Here is a 19,748-nt window from a genome sequence, read left to right on the forward strand (position 1 = left end):
TGGTGGTGCTGAATTCTCTTAGCTTTTGCTTGTCTGTAAATTTTTTAATTTCTCCATCACATCTGAATGAGATCCTTGATGGGTAGAGTAATCTTGGTTGTAGGTTTTTCCCTTTCATCAATTTAAATATGTCCTGCCACTCCCTTCTGGCTTGCAGAATATCTGCTGAAAGATCGGTTGTTAACCTTATGGGGATTCCCTTGTATGTTATTTGTTGTTTTTCCCTTTCTGCTTTTAATACTTTTTCTTTGTATTTAATTTTTGATAGTTTGGTTAATATGTGTCTTCGTGTGTTTCTCTTTGTAATTATCCTGTATGGGACTTTCTGTGCTTCCTGGACTTGATTAACCCTTTCCTTTCCCACATTAGGGAAGTTTTCAACTACAATCTCTTCAAATATTTTCTCAGTCCCTTTCTTTTTCTCTTCTTCTGGGTCCCCTATAATTCAAATGTTGGTGTGTTTAATGTCCCAGAGGTCTCTGAGACTGTCCTCAATTCTTCCATTCTTTTTCCTTATTCTGCTCTGCAGTAGTTATTTCCAGTATTTTTTCTTCCAGGTCACTTATCCGTTCTTCTGCCTCAGTCATTTTGCTATTGATTCCTTGTAGATAATTTTTAATTTCATTTATATTGTTGTAAGAACACTCACAAAAAGAGATAAAGAAAAAAAATATATATATCATTGCTCCCCAAGTCCACCACCTCAATTTTGGGATGGTTCGTTGTCTACTCAGGTATTCCACAGATGCAGGGTACATCAAGTTGATTGTGGAGATTTAATCTGCTGCTCCTGAGGCTGCTGGGAGAGATTTCCCTTTCTCTTCTGTTTGCATAGCTCCTGGGGTTCAGCTTTGGATTTGGCCCCGCCTCTGCATGTAGGTCACCTGTGGGCATCTGTTCTTCACCCAGACAGGATGGGATTAAAGTAGCAGCTGATTAGGGGGCTCTGGCTCACTCAGGCCGCGGGGAGTGAGGGGCATGGAATGCGGGGTGAGCCTGCGGCGGCAGAGGCCATTATGACGTTGCAGCAGCCTGAGGCATGCCGTGTGTTCTCTCAGGGAAGTTGTCCCTGGATCACGGGACCCTGGCAGTGGCGGGCTGCACAGGCTCCCGGGATGGGAGGTGTGGATAGTGACCTGTGCTTGCACACAGGCTTCTTGGTGGCTGCAGCAGCAGCCTTAACGTTTCATGCCCATCTCTGGTGTCTGCACTGATAGCCATGGCTCACTCATCTCTGGAGCTCGTTTAGGCAGTGCTCTGAATTCCCTCTCCTCACCCACCCCAAAACAGTGGTCTCCTGCCTCTTAGGCAGTTCCAGACTTTTCCCAGATTCCCTCCCAGCTAGCTGTGGCGCACTAGCCCCCTTCAGGCTGTGTTCACGCAGCCAACCCCAGTCCTCTCCCTGGGAACTGACCTTCGAAGCCCGAGCCTCAGCTCCCAGCCCCCACCCATTTCAGCCGGTGGGTGAGCAGACAAGCCTCTCGGGCTGGTGAGTGCTGGTCAGCACCAATCCTCTGTGTTTGAGTCTCTCTGCTTTGCCCTCTGCACCCCTGTTGCCGTGCTCTCCTCCATGGCTCCGAAGCTTCCCCCCCACTACCCACTGTCTCCTCCAGTGAAGGGGCTTCCTAGTGTGTGGAAACTTTTCCTCCTTCACAGCTCCCTCCCAGAGGTGCAGGTCCTGTCCCTATTATTTTGTCTTTTTTTTTCTTTTTTCTTTTGCCCTACCTAGGTATGTGGGGAGTTTCTTGCCTTTTGGGAAATCAGGTCTTCTGCCAGCGTTCAGTAGGTGTTCTGTAGTTGTTCCACATGTAGATGTATTTTTGATGTATTTGTGGGGAGCAAGGTGGTCTCCACATCTTACTCTTCCGCCATCTTGAAGGTCCGACCATTTTTTTTTTTTTAATTCACGTTCTTTTATTTATTTATTTATTTATTTATTTATGACTGTGTTGAGTCTTCGTTTCTATGTGAGGGCCTTCTCCAGTCGCGGCAAGTGGGGACCACTCTTCATCACGGTGCGCGGGCCTCTCACCATCGCGGCCTCCCCCGTTGCGGAGCACAGGCTCCAGACGCGCAGGCTCAGCAATTGTGGCTCACGGGCCCAGCCGCTCCGCGGCACGTGGGATCCTCCCAGACCAGGGCCCGAACCCGTGTCCCCTGCACCGGCAGGCAGATTCTCAACCACTGCACCACCAGGGAAGCCCCCGACCATTTTTAATATATTTTTCTTCATATACTTCTTGAGAAGATTCCCTCAGTGAAAATTTCAGTTTCATTTATATTTTTCCCTTTTCTCATTCTCTTTTCAGTAAGTAAAAGAGCAATGTCAGGGCTTCCCTGGTGGCGCAGTAGTTGAGAATCCTCCTGCAAATGCAGGGGGCACGGGTTTCCTCCCTGGTCTGGGAAGATCCCACATGCCGCTGAGCAACTAAGCCCCATGCGCTACAACTACTGAGCCTGTGCTCTAGAGCCTGTGAGCCACAACTACGAGCCCGTGTGCTGCAACTACTGAAGCCCACGTGCTTAGAGCCAGTGCTCCACAAAAAGTGAAGCCACCGCAATGAGAAGCCTGTGCACCGCAACAAAGAGTAGCCCCTGCTCACCGCAACTAGGGAAACCCTGTGCGCAGCAATGAAGACTCAACACAGCCAAACATAAATAAATTTTTAAAAAAAGAGAGCAACGTCAAAACACTGTGTACACAATCCATCCAAACGGAGATGTCTTTTCAGCAAAAGGCATTTTACTTTCACTTTTGAGAAATTGTTCCTCCCCACCTCACCTCTCTTCTCAGGATGATGATACAATACTAGAGGGTATTTCTCAGCTAAAAGGATCAGGTCAGTTACAAAAATAGTATATTTTACACTAATGAGCAGAAGATAAAATGGCTCCAAATGCCTCATCAAAGATCACAGTATTACCTTTACTTGAGTGATTACATGCCTCTTAGTGTGGATTTTGCATGTAAAGCTTTCTCTGCATCCAGGGATGCTCTCTGAATCTATAAATATTACTACAAAAATTATCGTTGAATTTTGGCCCAGATGATTTCTGTCCTCTGTAATCATCAATTCTTGTAACTGTCAATCTATCACCATTACCTTAAGGGTATATGCAGTAGAGGTTAGCAGTAGGAAAAGAAAGTTGTGAGGGTTGGGGGTTGGGGTGTGTGTGTGTTGGTGCTCTCCTAACAAGGACCACTGCTGGAGTTGAAGTGGAGAAAGAAGAGCAAATGAGAAGTTGGATCAAGTGTGATTTGGGGATGGTCAAAGCAAGAGGATCGGGGTAGGTAGGAGCCCTGCTGAGAATGGTCTGTATGGCAACTTGGACTCAGTACTCATGTAATTGTGTTAATATGTCCAAGGTCCATTAACCCCAAACACAAAACTCCAAGTACCTACATATCTCAGCCCTCTAGTCTTCTACCATTCTTTCACTGATAAGATGGAAAATGAATTTGAGGAAATAATCACTTGACATCTCCTGCCAGGTGGGATGGAGATGGTCATGTGGCAAGAAATACAGTACGTTCCCTACATACGCACGAGTTCCGTTCTGAGAGCACGTTCGTAAGTCCAATTTGTTCCTACGTCCAACAAAGTTAGCCTAGATACCCAACTAACTAACTAACAATCAGCTATACAGCAGAGGATTGTAATAGGTTTATAATACTTTTCACACAAATAATACATAAAAAACAAACACAAAAAATAAAACATTTTTAATCTTACAGTACAGTACCTTGAAAAATACAGTAGTATAGCACAACAGCTGGCACACAGGGGCTGGCATCGAGTGAACAGGCAAGAAGAGTTACTGATTGGAGGAGGGAGAGGAGGTGGGAGATGGTAGAGCTGAAGGATCGTCAGCAATAGGAGATGGAGGGCAAGATGCAATTTCACTCACGCCTGACGTTGATGGCAGAGGTTCTGGTTCCTTGCTGGATTCAATTCTATCTACCCTCTTGAAAAAACGATCCAGTGGTGTCTGGGTAGTAGCTCTTTTATTCTCGTCGTAGATGACACAGTAGCACTGGATTGCATTCTGAATGGCTGCTGCAACCTTTGTGTACCGTTCTGTGTTCAGGTCCTGTGCCTCAAAAACTAACAGTGCCTCCTCAAATAAAGAAAATCCCCTTGCCATTTCCTGCATCATGAATCTCTTTGGTTCTTCAGTTACTTCTTCTTCCTCTTGTCTCTCTTCATCCTTTCTCTGGGCCTCCAATACCTGGCACTTCTTAGCAGTACCAGCTACATCACCGCTGCTTTTATGCATGCTTCCGGACATCCTGGGCTTGAAATAAAGATACTGTACTACTGTACTCTATACAGTACTGTAAAGTACACAAAAGCAAACCACTTGTAGAGGATGCACATACGTGACAATGTACGCCAGACACGAACTAACTTACGTGATTGGACATGCAGATGCATGTTCGCATCTTTGAAAGCTTGCAACTTGAAGGTTCGTACGTAGGGGACTTACTGTACTGTGTAGGGAAGGTGCTCTGAAATCCAAATCTTGGGCCTTCCCCCACCTCTATCCCCCCATTCATTTAGGCTGCCTGTTTAAACACTAGTATGTAGCTTCCTCTACAGATAGCCACCAAGGGAAATTAACTGAAGGAGCATCAGATTAGTTTGTAGGAGTCTCCCTGATTATTTCTCTTCTGATGTATACAGCACCAAGGACAGGAGTGGATAGTGGGCCTCATTAGTGAGTGAAGCAGAACTGTCAAGGGAGAGGAAAACTGCCTAGTTTCTGCCTGGAAAGAAACTGAATGGTAATTGCTATTCAATTTGTAGTTAATTGATAATCAAAGTGCAGCCCTACATGTGAAAATGATGCTTCTCTTTGGTCATCAGTAAAAAACTGGTTTCCTTTGTAGCAGAAAGGAAGACTTGCCCTAATAAAGTGCTGCTTCCTGGTATTCCTTTGCTACCAACTGAATCTAGCTGATTGAAATAAGGCAAAGCTGAAATGAGCTCAGGAACCAAGCCTTATTAACATAGGGTTTCACTTCCTAGAAAACTGGTCCAGACCACTATTTAGGTGTTTCTATTCTGCAGTTATTCACTATTCCATCCACTTTTGTTTCATACTCTTTTCTAAACGTTGTACTTCATAATAAAACAAAGTAAAAATATTATAAAATATTTGAACTTTACATACATAACAGAGAAGATGTCTCCAATAATCCCAACCCAACAGACTGTATTGTACTCTTTCACATGGCATTTCCTTTTCTTGCTTTTTCCATATGGCATTTGCACTTTCTTTGCTTTTTTCACTGTTTTAGGCAAGTTCCATGAGTCTGCCCTATGCCACTGTTAAGGAAAAACAGCTTTTATCCTTCCTGTGTAGGGAAAAACCTAGTTCTTTCCTAACATCTTTCCTCCCTGTGAGTCTCCTTTACTACTCACAGAAAACACTTCACTTCTGGGCACCAAACGTGTGCAAGCTTTTTCCCACACCAAGCAATTCTCTGACACCAGCTGCATGTTCTACAATTTCTCAATTCTGACACTGTGTACTTGGAGATAGCCTCAGACACTGCAGGTTAAGGGCTCAGTCCCATAAGACTGACCACTCTCCCCCAGCCATCCCTCCCACCACCACTTCAGACACCAGCTGCAAGCTCAGGTTTTCACCTGTGCTTCTGACCAACTACAGAAGTTCCAAAGACCTCCTCTCCTTGGGGTCGATTAATTTGCTAGAGCAGTTCACAGAACTCAGGAAAACACTAATGTTTACTAGTTTATTATAAAAGGATATAAAAGATACAGGTGAAAATACAGATGGGAGAGGTGCAGAGGGCAAGATACGTGGGAAGGGGCACGGAGCTTCCATAACCTGTCCAGGCACACCACTCTCCCAGCGCAACCTGTGAGCTCTCTGAGCCCTATTTTTGGGGGGATTTTATGGAGGCTTCATCACGTAGGAACGATCCATGATTACTTCCAATTTCAGCCCTTCTCCCTTCACAAGAGAATGGGGCGGGGGGGGGGGGGGGGCACTGGGTGGGCACTGAAAATTCCAAGCTTCTGATCATGTCTCTGTCCGTCTTTCCAGTGACCAGCCCTCATTCAGGAGCCATCCAGGAGCCCACCCAGAGTCACCCCATTAGAACAAGACACTCCTACCACCCACAGAATTACAAGGGTTTCAGGAGCTCTGTGTCAGGAACAGAGGTCAAAGACCAATACAGAACAAGAGATGCTCCCAGTGTTCTTATCACCAGGGGGTCAGAGACCAATATCTATTTTCTGTTATCTCACAGCCATTCTCTTCTATAGATTAAATTCACTGATCCTAGCTTCAGTCCCTCAGGTCACATATGACAAGCCTAATTCCCTGAGTCTTTAGACTATAAGAACATCTATTATATCCCTGGGACCTTCTTCCACCCCCGACCCCATTCCTCCCATCCCAACAAATACACTTCTCCAGACAAAAACCAAAACTTAAGACAAAAAAAACTCTACACCAGGTCTCTCATCTATCCCCCGTGGATATCATTCTGGTCTCTAACTTTAGAGTAGCTTCAGATCTGAGCATCTTCCTTTAAGTATGGTACCAAGATGGAAACATATTCCGGGTATGAACAAACTAGAGGAAGATTTTCATTAACCATCTCTTCCATTCTATATTCTGTTTACCACTTGAAAGACTGAAGATACTGCAAAGAACATGAGCTTTGAAGCCACAGGACCTGAATTTTAATAGTGGTCATCATTAGCTGAAATGTCTCTGAGCCGATTTTTGTTATCTATTAAAAAAAGTGTTTTATCTGTTCTCCCACAAGCATGTTATGAGAAAGAAATGAGCAGTTTGTAAGTGCTTAATATAGTGGACTTAATGTTAACAGTGTAAGCTAAGACCATGTCTCTTGGTAGTCACATCATACTCTTTGTTCTTATTCAACTGTTACTATGTATTGGTCAGGGTTCAGAGAACCTGACTGGCTAGTTTAGCAGAAAAGAATTTATTTAAATTTTACTGACTTCAGAAATAATTTATACCATGACCCAGTACACACATGCACACATAAATATATAATTCAAATAATCTTCACAATATTTACCCATCTGACATGTTGTCCTCTGCAGTTTTTCTATTCAATTTTTTTTTTAATGCTAGTTATGACCCACTGAGTTGATTTCATGACTCACTAATGAATCGTGACCCATACTTACATTTCCAGAGTAATGGAAAACACTACACTGAAGGGTATTAAATGGCCTAGAGAATGACTAGAAGGACAGAAAAAAATCTCTAACCTGTGTTTCCAGGAACTGGGTGGCCAAAAGAGCTGCCAGCTCCAGAAGCATTCCATCTGTATGACCCACACCTGCAAAATGATGCCTTTTGAGTCTCACACTAGTGCATCTGATTGAAAAAGTCCTGGTGTAAAGGGATTTGGGAAATGCAGAAAAGGAAAGCACACCAAAAAGAAGGCTGCAATAGATGTTACTCAAGCTAATTCATGCTGCCGAGACTTACTCAAAGGTACTTGGTTTGGACAAACCCAGTGGCCTAAGCATACCTCTTTACATCTATTTATCCCTATTAAATTGTATATTTTCTTGGATGCAGCCTATTACTGCTACTTCAGTGAGGGAAACTCACATAACTACAGTTTACTTGATAGAATGAAATTCAGAAGAACCAACCAACTGGAAATTCCCAAGTTACATTTCCTTTCACAAACACACTTCTACCCAGTTAACCTGGGGTCTACAAAAAAGGGAGGTTAAAAAAAAAGGAAAAACCTAAAAATAAAAATAATAAGAGGATTCTCTTCTTCCCACCCTCACAAAGAATCTTAAGTTTAAAAAGATATTTTTTAGATCACTGAAGAGAAGGGAAGAATTAGGAATAATTTTAACTTCTTTTTATTGTCCTTCAGTTCAGTTCAGTAATTTGTATCTGTGAAAGAATTCAAATTTATTGAATGAAAGGCATTGCTTATGATATATAAAGCAATTAAAAAATAAGTTACTGAAGGGGTAATATATAGCGAATTAAATAATACAGGTTTGGGGGTAACTGATGTGCATTTAATTTAAAAGAAACTGCGTGAGGTCACCACACAGATTTATATAACAGTCAAATGCAGAAAAACACAAGAAAGTAAGTTTCTATGTGATCCCAACAGAGGTATCCTTTCCTTGATCATAAGAGAACCAAGTATTTTTAGAAGCTAAAACTGTTAAGTTTACAGAAGTGCAAAACATCAAAACACTTTAAGCAAAGTCTTTATTTTCAAGGAAAAAGTATATTTTCTCATTTTCTGTTCTTGGCATAAATTTTAATTATTTCCAGTGGAACCAAAACCTCCTGAACCCCTTTCAGTGTCATCTAAAACCTGAAAAGACATAAAGGTAGTAAGTAAGCCATGTAGTTAATTTCAGATCCTCTTTCAGTTCTCTCCAGCTCCAAATTTGTAAGACTTTTATTCTTGCTATACCATTGTTTCAAAAAGGAGATTACAGAAAATTAAATTTTTAAAGTGTCAGAAATTAAAATATTGAATAAGTACCAAAAAAGCTAAGGGAGCAGTAGAATTTCACAGGCTATTTCAGTGGTTTATTATCCAAAGTAATGCTGTATAAAAGCTATGGAAAACATTTCAAGAAATTCTAAGATTTTAATTTTGCCTAAAATAGGACTAGTCACATTTTCTACTACAGATGGTCCCCAACTTAGGATGGTTTGACTTATGATTTTTTGACTTTATGATGGTGCGAAAGTGATTTGCATTCGGTAAAAACTGTGCCCCAAATATTGAATTCTGACCTTTTCCTGGACTAGTGATACACGGTGTGATACTCTTGTGATGCTGGGCAATGGCAGCGAGCTGTAGCCACCAGTCAGCCATGCCATCACAAGGGTGAACCACTGATAACACAGCTGTTCTGTACTCATACAACCATTCTATTTTTCACTTTCAGCATGGTAGTCAATAAATTACATGAGATATTCAACACTTTCTTATAAAACAGGCTTTGTGTTAGATGCTTTTGTCCAACTGTAGGTTAACGTAAGCATTCTGAGCACGTTTAAGTTAGGCTAGGCTAAGCTATGACGTTCGGTAGGTTAGGTGTATTAAGTGCATTTTTCAACTTAAGATATTTTCAACTTACAATGGATTTATTGGGATGTAATCCCATTGTTCAGTCGAGGAAGATCTGTATTTAGTTACAAATACCATATTAAATCCTCAAAATTTTGTTTTTCCTTCACTGAAGATGTTACATCATTTATTCCCTATTCAGCTTTTATGATACTTACTTGAACTTCCTCTATTTCTGGGTAAAATATCCGTTCACAAATGAGCTGTGCAATTCGATCACCCTTTTTGACTTCAAAGGAAAAAAACAAAACAATTTATTACTGATATTGAGGCATTCTCTGTATCCTGCCTTGTACAGTACAATGAGAATTAGAGTAGTATGTGTTACTTAGACATACATAACTTGGAAAACTCACTGCACTTATGTGACTGCATGTATTTGACATACCTTCGAACTTTTCTTTGCCAAAATTAAACAGTACAACACCAACATTTCCTCTATAATCTTCATCTATGACACCAGCTAGAAAAAAGAAAAATAATATTAGCTTGGTTTACGGTACCAAAAGACTAAGGGTATATGATTACCTCAAAATCATTCCTAAGTAGCTCTGAGAGTTTTATCCTTACAACGAATATGTGAATCTTGCTCTGGTATTATGTAAAGCCTCAAAACTAAGAAATTACTAAAATGCAAATAAGAATTAAGAAAGTGGTCCTAATTTTCCAACCTGTCATCCTTACCTTTATGGTGACCACTATAAAATTGGGAGTAGGCACTTAGCATCTCAGACAAGTCATCCTGAATTGCTCTCTCCAATCCTACTGTCTATTTGTGGCACACCTGCCCAAAAGACTAGGAGAAAATTCTGATTTGGGTTTTAAAGGCTTCTCCTGGTAGCAACTTCCCACTAACATCCAGATTGAAATATGATTGAGTCATAAATAAAAATGTCAAAAAGCCTAAAGATCTGCAGTAGAGTAAGTCGATGTTAAGCAGCAGTCTAGCAAATATCAGAACATTCCATTTTTATAATGAAAATGGAGCTGAATCATTCAGTTCACATTCTTCTTCTCCTTTTAATTTAAGCTACCAGCCTTTCTCAGAGCATGATCTCTCAGAAGACATTAGCACATAAGCGTAATAATGAGTACACTTTTACACAGAACCGTGTGTAATTAGTACCTGTTTGAGATTATAAACACAAAGGCAGCAAATCTTTGCAGGGGACAAACTTGAGCCAGGGCCCTGCCTTGGCCCAGAAAAGTACATTTACCAGACTTGCTAGCATTTATCTTTGGGCCAAGAATCCAAAACATTTCCATAAACACAAGCACAGATAATATAGGTGCACCAGGCCTTCTCATTTCCTTTTTTAATATTGAGACATAATTCAACGGTTCTTAGCATAATCAAAGTTGTGCAAACACGATCACAATCAATTTTAGAACATTTTTATTACCACAAAAAGAAACCCCCTACCTGTTAGCAGTCACTCTCCTACCCCCTTCATCCCCCTCAGTGCCTGTCTCCTTTTATACATGTTAATTCTTTCCCCCCAGTTTGTAAAATGCTGGATAGGATTCATGTGAATCTAATTAAACGTACCTCCATGTCACATCTTACAGCTTCTTACTAACACCTCACTTCTTTAGAAAACAAAACAAAACTCTTATCAAAGAAGAGAAAAGAAAATAAAAAGAATCAGGAATTTAGCTCAATGGGCACTAATGCTGGTTGGTCAGACTCATAAATATTTGAAGGTCAACTGACAAAAATTTTTTTTTTCTTTTTTAGAACAAGGGTAAGCATCCCCTTTCAATTTTCTCATGTAGGGGTAAAAAAAAAGCAAAATTTAAAAAAGTTCCACCATGGGGAAAAATATTCAGAAAACCAACATTTTAGATTTTTCCAGTGGATTAGAGTAGAAGTTTAAATGAACCCCTGTGGTTTACGCATGAATTACTAGGGATAAGTGAAACTGAACTTAAGCACTTCTTAAAAGGTTCCTGATACAACACTTTTAAGAGTTTGAATTAAAGATAAACACATTTTTAACAGTGAGAAGGGTGAGTATAAAAGTGGCTGAAAGTGGTTCATATCATGTCTAGACTGAAGGAAACAGTATTCTTTTCTGGTTCTACAGCAATAAAACTTTGACCAATTCAAAAAATACTGAAGCCTGGCATCTTTCCCCACTGCCAGTTGATCATTAAATTAGTCCTTGATATTTATTGAAAGAATGGATATAAAAATGAGACCAGCTGTTTTCTATATTATCTAGATGTAGAAAGTTTCAGCTGCAGGAACAGTTTAGATCAGAGTTAATGAAGGAACCCCTCAGCAGCAGGTCATTCCGTGCCTCCCATGCCGGAACAAATGACCACACGAGGCCTTGGCATCTCCATGTGGGAGTGCTGAAGTACAGGCTAGCACTCATTCACCTAGAATGCATTAGATGAAGGCAATGTGGGCTGACTTCTGAACTCTTGTTTCATCACCCAAATAGTACAAATACATATGAAGTAAAGGCCAATAATGTTCCCCGACCCTCCCTCAGGTAGCCAATGTTACAATAATATATTTTACACATTTTTTTCCACCTAAAATATTATTGATATCCTTGGGGAGTAATATATCTAAAAGTCATTCTTTTAGATCCAAGATATGGAAACACAGCACCGTTATTTCTAACTATTCTCTTATGTAACATCAGACATTCAGGTCGTTTTCACATTTTTCCCATAATAATCAAGGCAGTCCTTTACATACGTTCTTGAGTATTAGTGTTTTTTATTCTCATCAAATAGTTTCAAAAAAGCACTTTCCTGGGTTGAAGGGTGTGTATATTTAAAATTTTAATGGATATCGCTAGATAACTTTGCAAAAAACGTATAGCAATTCAAATTTCTATCAGCGACATTTAAGAATGCCCATTTCCAAACTCCCTGACAGTACCAGATAGTAGCAATCTTTTAAATTCTGGCCAACCTGATGAGTAAAAAATGGTATCTCATGGCTTTATTTACATTTCCCTGATGACTAGTGAGGCCCGGCTTTTTTCCTCCTTATGTTCATCGCACATTTGCTCGTCCTCTTGTACATTTTATGATCAGTTTTGTTTTTTTCTTATCTGTTTGGATATTTAACTCTTTTTCATATGACTTGCAAGTATTTACTTGTTTACTTTATGGTATCTTCTACCATACAAAAACACTCCCTTTTGTAAAGGCCTTTGCTATGTATCTGTAAAGTAGTCCTATCACACTTACATGTTTGGGTGTCTTGAATTCTGCAAAGCCAGATTATCTACCTAGATTTTATGCTTGGCACACAAAAGTTTGAAAAGTCCTTAACTAAAAGAAATGAAGTCATTTGAAGTCAATTAAAATATATAACAAAAAAAAGGCCTTTCTTTTTTTTTAAGTATGAATGCCAGTAGTATAAAAAAAAATCTAATAGTTCTAAGTTCATTTATTACTTATTACTCAAAGGCAAACTGACCTTCAAGAAAAACACAAGACTTACTCCTTTTCTACGTAAGGGACATAAACATCAGGGATATTTCTCTTCATGAGAAAGCAGAAAGTATTTTGAAGTTATCACTGGAAAAATCATGCATTGGAACTGGCAGAGTGATTAACTGACTTCAGGCAAAAGTTTTACTGTGTCAAGACTTTGGCATGTCATTTGTTGGAAACCCTCTTTAGTGAAAACTATCCACACCTACCAGATGTGAATTCTGAACGGAATCCTGCATACTCAACTTTTCCCTTTGACCCTTATTTACAGCCTGGGATTTCTAACAACATCCCTCTTCTGAAATAAAAACTGTGGCCAACTATGATAAACTTGTGCCTAAGAGACATTTCTAAGATACTATGCATCCAAGAACACACCACAATGTGATTGTGTGAATAATACCACACCAACCACCAGGCAAACTAACTTTCCACTGCTTTTACATGAATTTTTTTCAGAGGATTGTTTTAAACAGAGCAAAAATTAGTAACAAAGTCGGAAAAAAGTTTCCATTTAAAAAATAAAAGATCTGATAAGTCCCTAAGGGACAGGAAATATTAGATACATTATCATTCAATCTTCCCATCCTTCAGGGACAAACACACTAATTTTCATTGTTACAGATGAGGAAACTGAGGCTCAGAAAAGTTAAGTAATAACTAGCTTGTTAGTCACAAAGCTGGGGCCCAAATCCTGTTGTTATTCCAAAGCTCATGTTCCTTTCACAACCCTTTGAAATTTATTTAAAAATATATACAGTCTTTTACATCCTTAAGTTATAGGCCTAAGTGACCATACTGACCTTGTAAAAGTATTTTTGAGAGTCAAGCATAACTGAACCCAGGCAATCCTCAGCCCCCAAGGTCCGTCCATCTCAGTCAAACTCTGCTCCTCCTCAGTCCCTAAGACCTACTTTTAGGCTCCCGACTTGCCCCACAGCACCATCTAGTGACACCATGGGGAGACAGCCCAGGGACAGGCCTCAGCCACATGTTAACCCCTGAAGTGCAGGTAACAGTGAGCTAATTCAGGGCAGGAGGGCAGGGCTCCACTGGTGGAGGGACGGGGCAGGGTGATTCACAGTATTTAACTGCAGTGGAAAGAACAAGGGGATTGGAATAATATGGATGGAGTCCAGTTTTTAACGTGTCAACTTGGGCTCATTTCTTTTTTTTAAAAATAAATTTATTCATTTATTTATTTTTGGCTGTGCTGGGTCATCGTTGGTGTGTGTAGGCTCTTCTCTAGTTGCGGTGAGCGGGGGTTACTCTTCATTGCGATGTGCGGGCTTCTCTTGTTGCAGAGCATGGGCCCTAGAGCGCATGGGCTTCAGTAGTTGTGGCATGTGGGCTCAGTAGTTGTGGCTCACGGGCTCTAGAGTGCAGGCTCAGTAGTTGTGGCGCACGGGCTTAGTTGCTCCGCGGCATGTGGGATCTTCCCGGACCAGGGCTCGAACCCGTATCCCCTGCATTGGCAGGCAGATTCTCAACCACTGTGCCACCAGGGAAGTCCCAACTTGGGCTCATTTCTGAGCTAGTTTCGTGGTCTGTTAAAAAGTAGCTTTGTAAAAACGGCAAGAGGTGGAGAATTTAGCATATGCACTTATCCGAGGGCCAGGATGTCTTGTTAGAGAAGCACTCACTACAGTTGCTTAAATAATGATATAAAAGCTTTTCCTTTCCTTATAATAACAAACTTCCTTCTATGAATAGAGTCATTTTTGGACTAAATGCAGATTATCACTAAACCAAGGCAAAATCCTATCTGTCAGATAGTGTCTAGCTTATTAGGAAAATAACATGCATTTCACATAATGGTCATTAAAAAATTACACATACTCAAATAGCATTTAAAACTATATCATAGTTGTAACTTCAGAGATAGAAATTTCTAAAAGGCAAGACACAACAAAAATCATTTTCTTTTCTTGATGATAAAAATAAAATTTGTCATTTGATTACTGCCTCTTAAGCAAAGACAAAGTAAGCACTTGCAAATTATTTACAGAATAAAAATGTAAATATATTACCTCCTACATCTATGAAGTGTTTTGCAGCCAAGCCAGAACGTGGAGCTACAAAACAAACAAGGAGAAATTGACTGTCTTAAGAGGGAAGGGCAATACTGAATATAATTGACAGAATTTAAGCATGTCACTCTCATCTCCTATAACATCCCTATCTTAATCTTAACCTTAGCAGATGGCTCTGAATTAAAAATGTATTTATCACATTGTATTACCAAAGTAGAAAAGAGCAGTTTAGAAAATGTTGACAAGGTTTGATTCAAAACCAAGTTAAACCACTCCAGCATGTCTTTAGGCAACTGAGGATCTATGGTGGGGAAGCTGTGGACTGCTGGAATGAACTGGGAGGTGAACAAGTGGGGACAACTGTAGACAACTCTGTCCAGACGTCTGGTCACAAAGGGAGGATGGTAGCTGGCAGGGACATGGGGCAGAGGAAGAGGACTTTTATTTTAAGGTAGGAAATCAGAGCATGTTGCAGTATGGGAACAGACATACATGGGAACATGCAGGATGGGAACATCATACTGGGAAGAAGGCAGAGAGAGAGAGAGAGAGGCATAAACGCAACCACAGAGTAGCAGAGCTTAGCCTAGAACTTGGAACTTCTACTCATAATTCAGATGCCAAAAGCCATGTTTGTATGAAACAAATGAACCAGAGTAAGAAGCTAAGTTTATACCTTATTCTTGCTGACTTGAGCATCAGACCTACCATTAATTACCCTAACTTCTAGTATTTTATTCCAGAATAACCTAAATCAGGCACTTTGTCAATAAATGCTACACCTTCCTGCCTTCACTGTTATTTCACCCCATCTCCTAACTGCCCCCCCCTCAAAATACACTAAAAATGCAGTCAGTGCTGCCAAAAAGAGATGAAGAGAGAGCTCATCTCATTTTTCTTTTAAAGGCTGAAGTATTAGCAGTTCTCTGACTCATGGCTAACAAGATTCCCCCGGGGATCACAGTTCCATTTGCTCCTTTATGTTTACTCTGAAGTTAGCAAGTAATTATGCTCTTGAAAAGAAGTTTTAAACTCTTTCTATAGTGACAACTGACTCGGGGCAGAAAAGTCAAACCTGTTGACCTGCCCTGCATTTTGTCCTCTCTTCTCCCACTGTGAGGCATTTTTCCCTCTTAGTGCACTGAAGTGCATCCCTTACCTAGCACACCCCATGAGAGGATACCCAAAGGGGGAAAGGCTAAGGGGCCTGATGTTTTCAGGGGTTAGAAACTTTACTCTCATAAGATGCCATGTGCCATTATCCTGAGCCTGCCTCTTTTTTCTTATAAAACAAATACCACCTTCACAAAGAAATCTGACTTCATATGCAATCTGATCCTTGAAGGGGGAGTTGGTGATAAGACTGGAAAAAGCACCAGTTAAAAATCACCTATACTTTCAGTTTTTCTCACAGTGAGTAGTTGTGAAAACAACCTCCTGGGCCAATGTGAGTGTGCTAAAAGCTTAAGTAAAGGAATTGAAAGAATAAAAAAAAAAGAAAGCAAAGCGATAGAGGCAAAAGTAGGTATGTAAAGGAAAGTTTTCAAATGACTGCAGTTGCCATCACAGGTGGCACGTCTTTATTTTAGGACACAGGCCGAGCAATACCCCTTCCCGCATTTATACCCCAAATGAAACTAAGATGAAAGAACGTATCACAAAGGAAGAGCCTGACAAGGAGTTACCTGTGTCTCAAATCACTTACCTACTCTCCCATAGCACCCAGAAGGAAGAGCTATCTGAATGTCTGTTTTCACAAGGGCTTTCTCCATAGGTGGTACTGTGTAATCATAGGCACTAGGAAAATAATGAAAGATAACTGGTATTTAGATATAGTAATCCTCTGTGCATTTTTTGGTGAAAGAGGTGACATGTAAATGTATTCTCCCCTGAACAAAATTTTGTTGGCAAATTGAGGTAATTATTTAGCAGGAGGGGGCTGAAAGGCAGACTTTAAAAGGTATATGCTTCACTAACATGGTATGAAAAGAGGAAAATAAAGAACCAAGAAAGAAGGGTAGATAATAGCAAATAATAGCTAACATTTATTAAGCCCTTACTGTGTGCCAGGCACAGTTCTGATTGCTTTGTATAACTCATTTTATTCTCACAACAATCCTCTAATCGTTAGGGAAAACATGTAGAAGGAAAGGAGAAAATAGATGGCCAACATAAATGGTGGTGGTGGCCAGGGGTAGGTTCAGCTGTGTTGCATCTGTTCTGGTCTTGGTAGTATACCAAGCTTACCAAGCGGTGGCCATGAACTTCACTGGCTGAGGGAGAGAGCTGACCACTGTGAACAGGCCCTGGAGATGGACACTACCGAGGAACTGATTCTCTAAGGTCCACCCACCAAATACTGCTACTTTGTTATTACTGTAGCCCTCTCCTTGATAGAAATTTAAGAGATTTTACAATAAGCAGAACTGGAAGTTACTTTTGAGCCCTTAATTAAGACTGGTAAAGTGGTGCTATATTTTTACTTCTTTCATTGGAATTTCCTCTCTTGAAATAGTTAAAACTCTAATTTATCGAAGAGATATTTCCATGTCTATTTCAGTATACAGAAAGTCACCTGTGTTAGGAGGATGCTTACAAAGTATCTTAAATCGAAGTCTCTCCTAAGACTCACAACAGCGCCCAGATATGGTGTAGCCAATGTACATCACTCTACTTTTATTCATGAAAATAAGGGACTGAACTATATCCATTTCAGCTACAACAGTCTATACCTCACTTTTCTTTTTCCTTCTTTTCTCCCACTATCATCACATACTCCTTTCTTCCCTTCTGTGGTACTTATGACTTAGACCAGTGGTTCTCACATTAGAATTATCTGGGATGCTTTAAAATAAATCCTAAGGCTTGGGACTTAGTCATGTAATCAATACCCCCTCCTCCCCAATATCACTTTTCACCTACCTTAATGGTTCTAAGAACTGGGGACAGTAGTCAAGTGGGGAAAAAAGCACTGAATTCAGGGTCAAAAATTCTACTATATTCAAGCCCTTGGGCAAGCAATTCATCTCTTCACGAACTCCCACATCTGTAAAAAGTACCACTCATCTACTTCAGGATTGTTGTTGAGTATTAAATACAATAGCACATGTGCCAGTTTTTAGTACAGGTAAAAAGTGCTGTACAAGAGAGAAGGTGGTAGTATTACCAACATCCCTGCTTTTTCATATTTGGACCCTTTTGGAAATTTCCAGTCCTTGGAGTGAACCTAAATATGGACATATAGAGAAATGTTACTAACCCTTAAAGGCAGAAACAACTTTCATTAATCTTTCTTAGCTACCTTATTACCTAAGAACCTAGGCTCCTACCGTGGCTTTTCTTTCTACTGAGCACAGCATCACTCTCAGGCCACTCCTTGAAGGCCAAAGTGGGCCTTCTTCATCTCCACTTTCCACTTAGAAAGGGCGCAGTAAATGTTGCAACATAAATAACACCTGGGCGGACATTCATTGGTACTTACCACTCCACACTCTGCCCAAATCCGTATTTAATTTATGCTAAAGAGGAAAGCTAAAATTTTCAACATTAAAAAAAGGCAGAAACCCTATATAACGCAAAAAGCGTTTGTTTCTGTACTTTTAAGCGGCTGTTTCAAGCTTTGGCAGCAGCGGGCTGGAATGTAAGCTAAGCTGAGAGCGCTATACCTCGGGAACTGGGACTTCTCCGCGAGAGGTAAGGATGACGGGACAGAAGGCGGCCCTCTCAGCCTCTTCGCCCGGGCCGGCCTTCCTCGGGGACGCGGGCGGACAGGGCGCCCACTCACCTGTATAGGTCATAGCCCGCGGCGCGCTCGGACCCCCTGGTCGGAGCGGTGGCGTGCTCCGAAAGCCGGACAAAGCGGAGCCGCATGCCGCCCTCCTCCGCAGGCCGGACCCGTTTGCTGGGGGAGATGACTTGTGCCTCTTGAGAGCAGGGCATGGCAGGGCAGAATGTGAGCACGAGGGAACAGGCGGAACAGGAGAGAGCAGGATGAGCGCAGCGCGCCAGTTCTAAACTTCCCGCCAACAACTCCCCGCCCCGCCCCCACCCCCTCGGACGAGCCCACGGTTCTGGCTGAGAGGGGAGATGGGTCTCAAATTTGGGGCTGGAAATCCTCCTCGGAAGAGATCTGGGAACAGAAAGCACTGAGCCTTTTAAAGCTTTCCAAACTCAATGCATGGATCCAAAGTTAGTGGCAGCTTCTCTGGCCTTGCCCTCACCCCAAAATAGAAAACCATTCCCCTTCCCCATGAGGAGACGCGAATGAACTCGCTCCCGCGCCGCTGGGGCTGCGGTCCCTCCCACTCCCCCCCCCACGCCCAAAGCCCAAGGGCTTCTTCGGGGACTGACTGTTGGCCTGCAGGCTCCCAGCCTCCCCACGCCGTGTCCTTCCAGCCTGGGCCCCGACATTACTGGCGCTGCGGCAACCTCGGCTCAGACTGCGGGCGCTGGTCAGCGGCCGGAGCACCGGGAGCTGCACGGCCCCCCGCGGGGTGGGATCCAGGGGCGAGCCTGGCCAGGAGAGCCCTGCGGCCTCCGTCCCCGGTCTTGCCTGGCGCGCGCCGTTAAACACAGAGCGGAGCAAAGACGGAAGGAAATGGTAGCCGAGCACTGAGCGAGGGCAGAGGGAAGTCATTTGCCCGGGTTTGGGCGCAGGTTGGCGCCGCTCCTGCAGGCGCGCGCCAAGTCTGCACCGAAAGACGCGTCCCAGTCAAATGACCTCGGAAGCAGTAACCGCCGGCGTCTGACGAGGGGCGCACGGAGGCGGCGCATCAACAGCCCTCGGGCGGGCGTAGGCCCGGGTTCTCCCGGAAAGCTGTGCACTCGGCGCGTCCTGAATCTCGCTGCTGCCTCCGGCTGCCTCTGCCTCCCTCTGTCGACCCTCACCTTTCATCTGGCGCTGGTTTTCCGAGGTCCGGACCCAGCGCTATGCCGATTTACCTGGGGCGGTGCAGCCCGCGGCCATGACTCGCCGGCTTCTAATCTCAGGGGCCCCAACAGCCACGGAACTGCATCACGATGCCCGTAACGGTCACCGCTCAGTGCTGCGCCCTAGGCGGTGGGCAAGGCAGCGAGTTCGATTTCCTTCCAACACTGAAGAGTGCAAGCTGGAG

General features: G+C 42.2%; 1 protein-coding gene across 9 annotated transcripts; it reads right to left on the reverse strand.

Moving 5' to 3' along the window:
* Positions 1-3,741: 3,741 nt before the first annotated feature.
* Positions 3,742-19,727, reverse strand: DUT (deoxyuridine triphosphatase). Of its 9 annotated transcripts, none has more exons than XM_057544654.1 (8): positions 19,576-19,727; positions 18,419-18,557; positions 16,340-16,431; positions 14,632-14,676; positions 9,528-9,602; positions 9,298-9,368; positions 7,284-7,354; positions 3,742-4,291 (listed from the first exon to the last, which is right to left on the reverse strand). In XM_057544654.1, the coding sequence occupies exons 1-8, from the start codon at positions 19,598-19,600 to the stop codon at positions 3,817-3,819; spliced, it is 993 nt and encodes a 330-aa protein (XP_057400637.1). In that variant the 5' UTR covers positions 19,601-19,727; the 3' UTR covers positions 3,742-3,816. The 9 variants fall into 9 exon arrangements, with proteins under 9 accessions (XP_057400637.1, XP_057400638.1, XP_028019361.2 ...); XM_057544655.1 differs by having other exon boundaries at positions 19,522-19,647; XM_028163560.2 differs by lacking the exon at positions 19,576-19,727 and adding an exon at positions 19,063-19,507.
* Positions 19,728-19,748: the final 21 nt, after the last annotated feature.

The sequence above is a fragment of the Balaenoptera acutorostrata genome, chromosome 3 (genome assembly GCF_949987535.1).
Source record: "Balaenoptera acutorostrata chromosome 3, mBalAcu1.1, whole genome shotgun sequence".
Taxonomy (NCBI): domain Eukaryota; kingdom Metazoa; phylum Chordata; class Mammalia; order Artiodactyla; family Balaenopteridae; genus Balaenoptera; species Balaenoptera acutorostrata.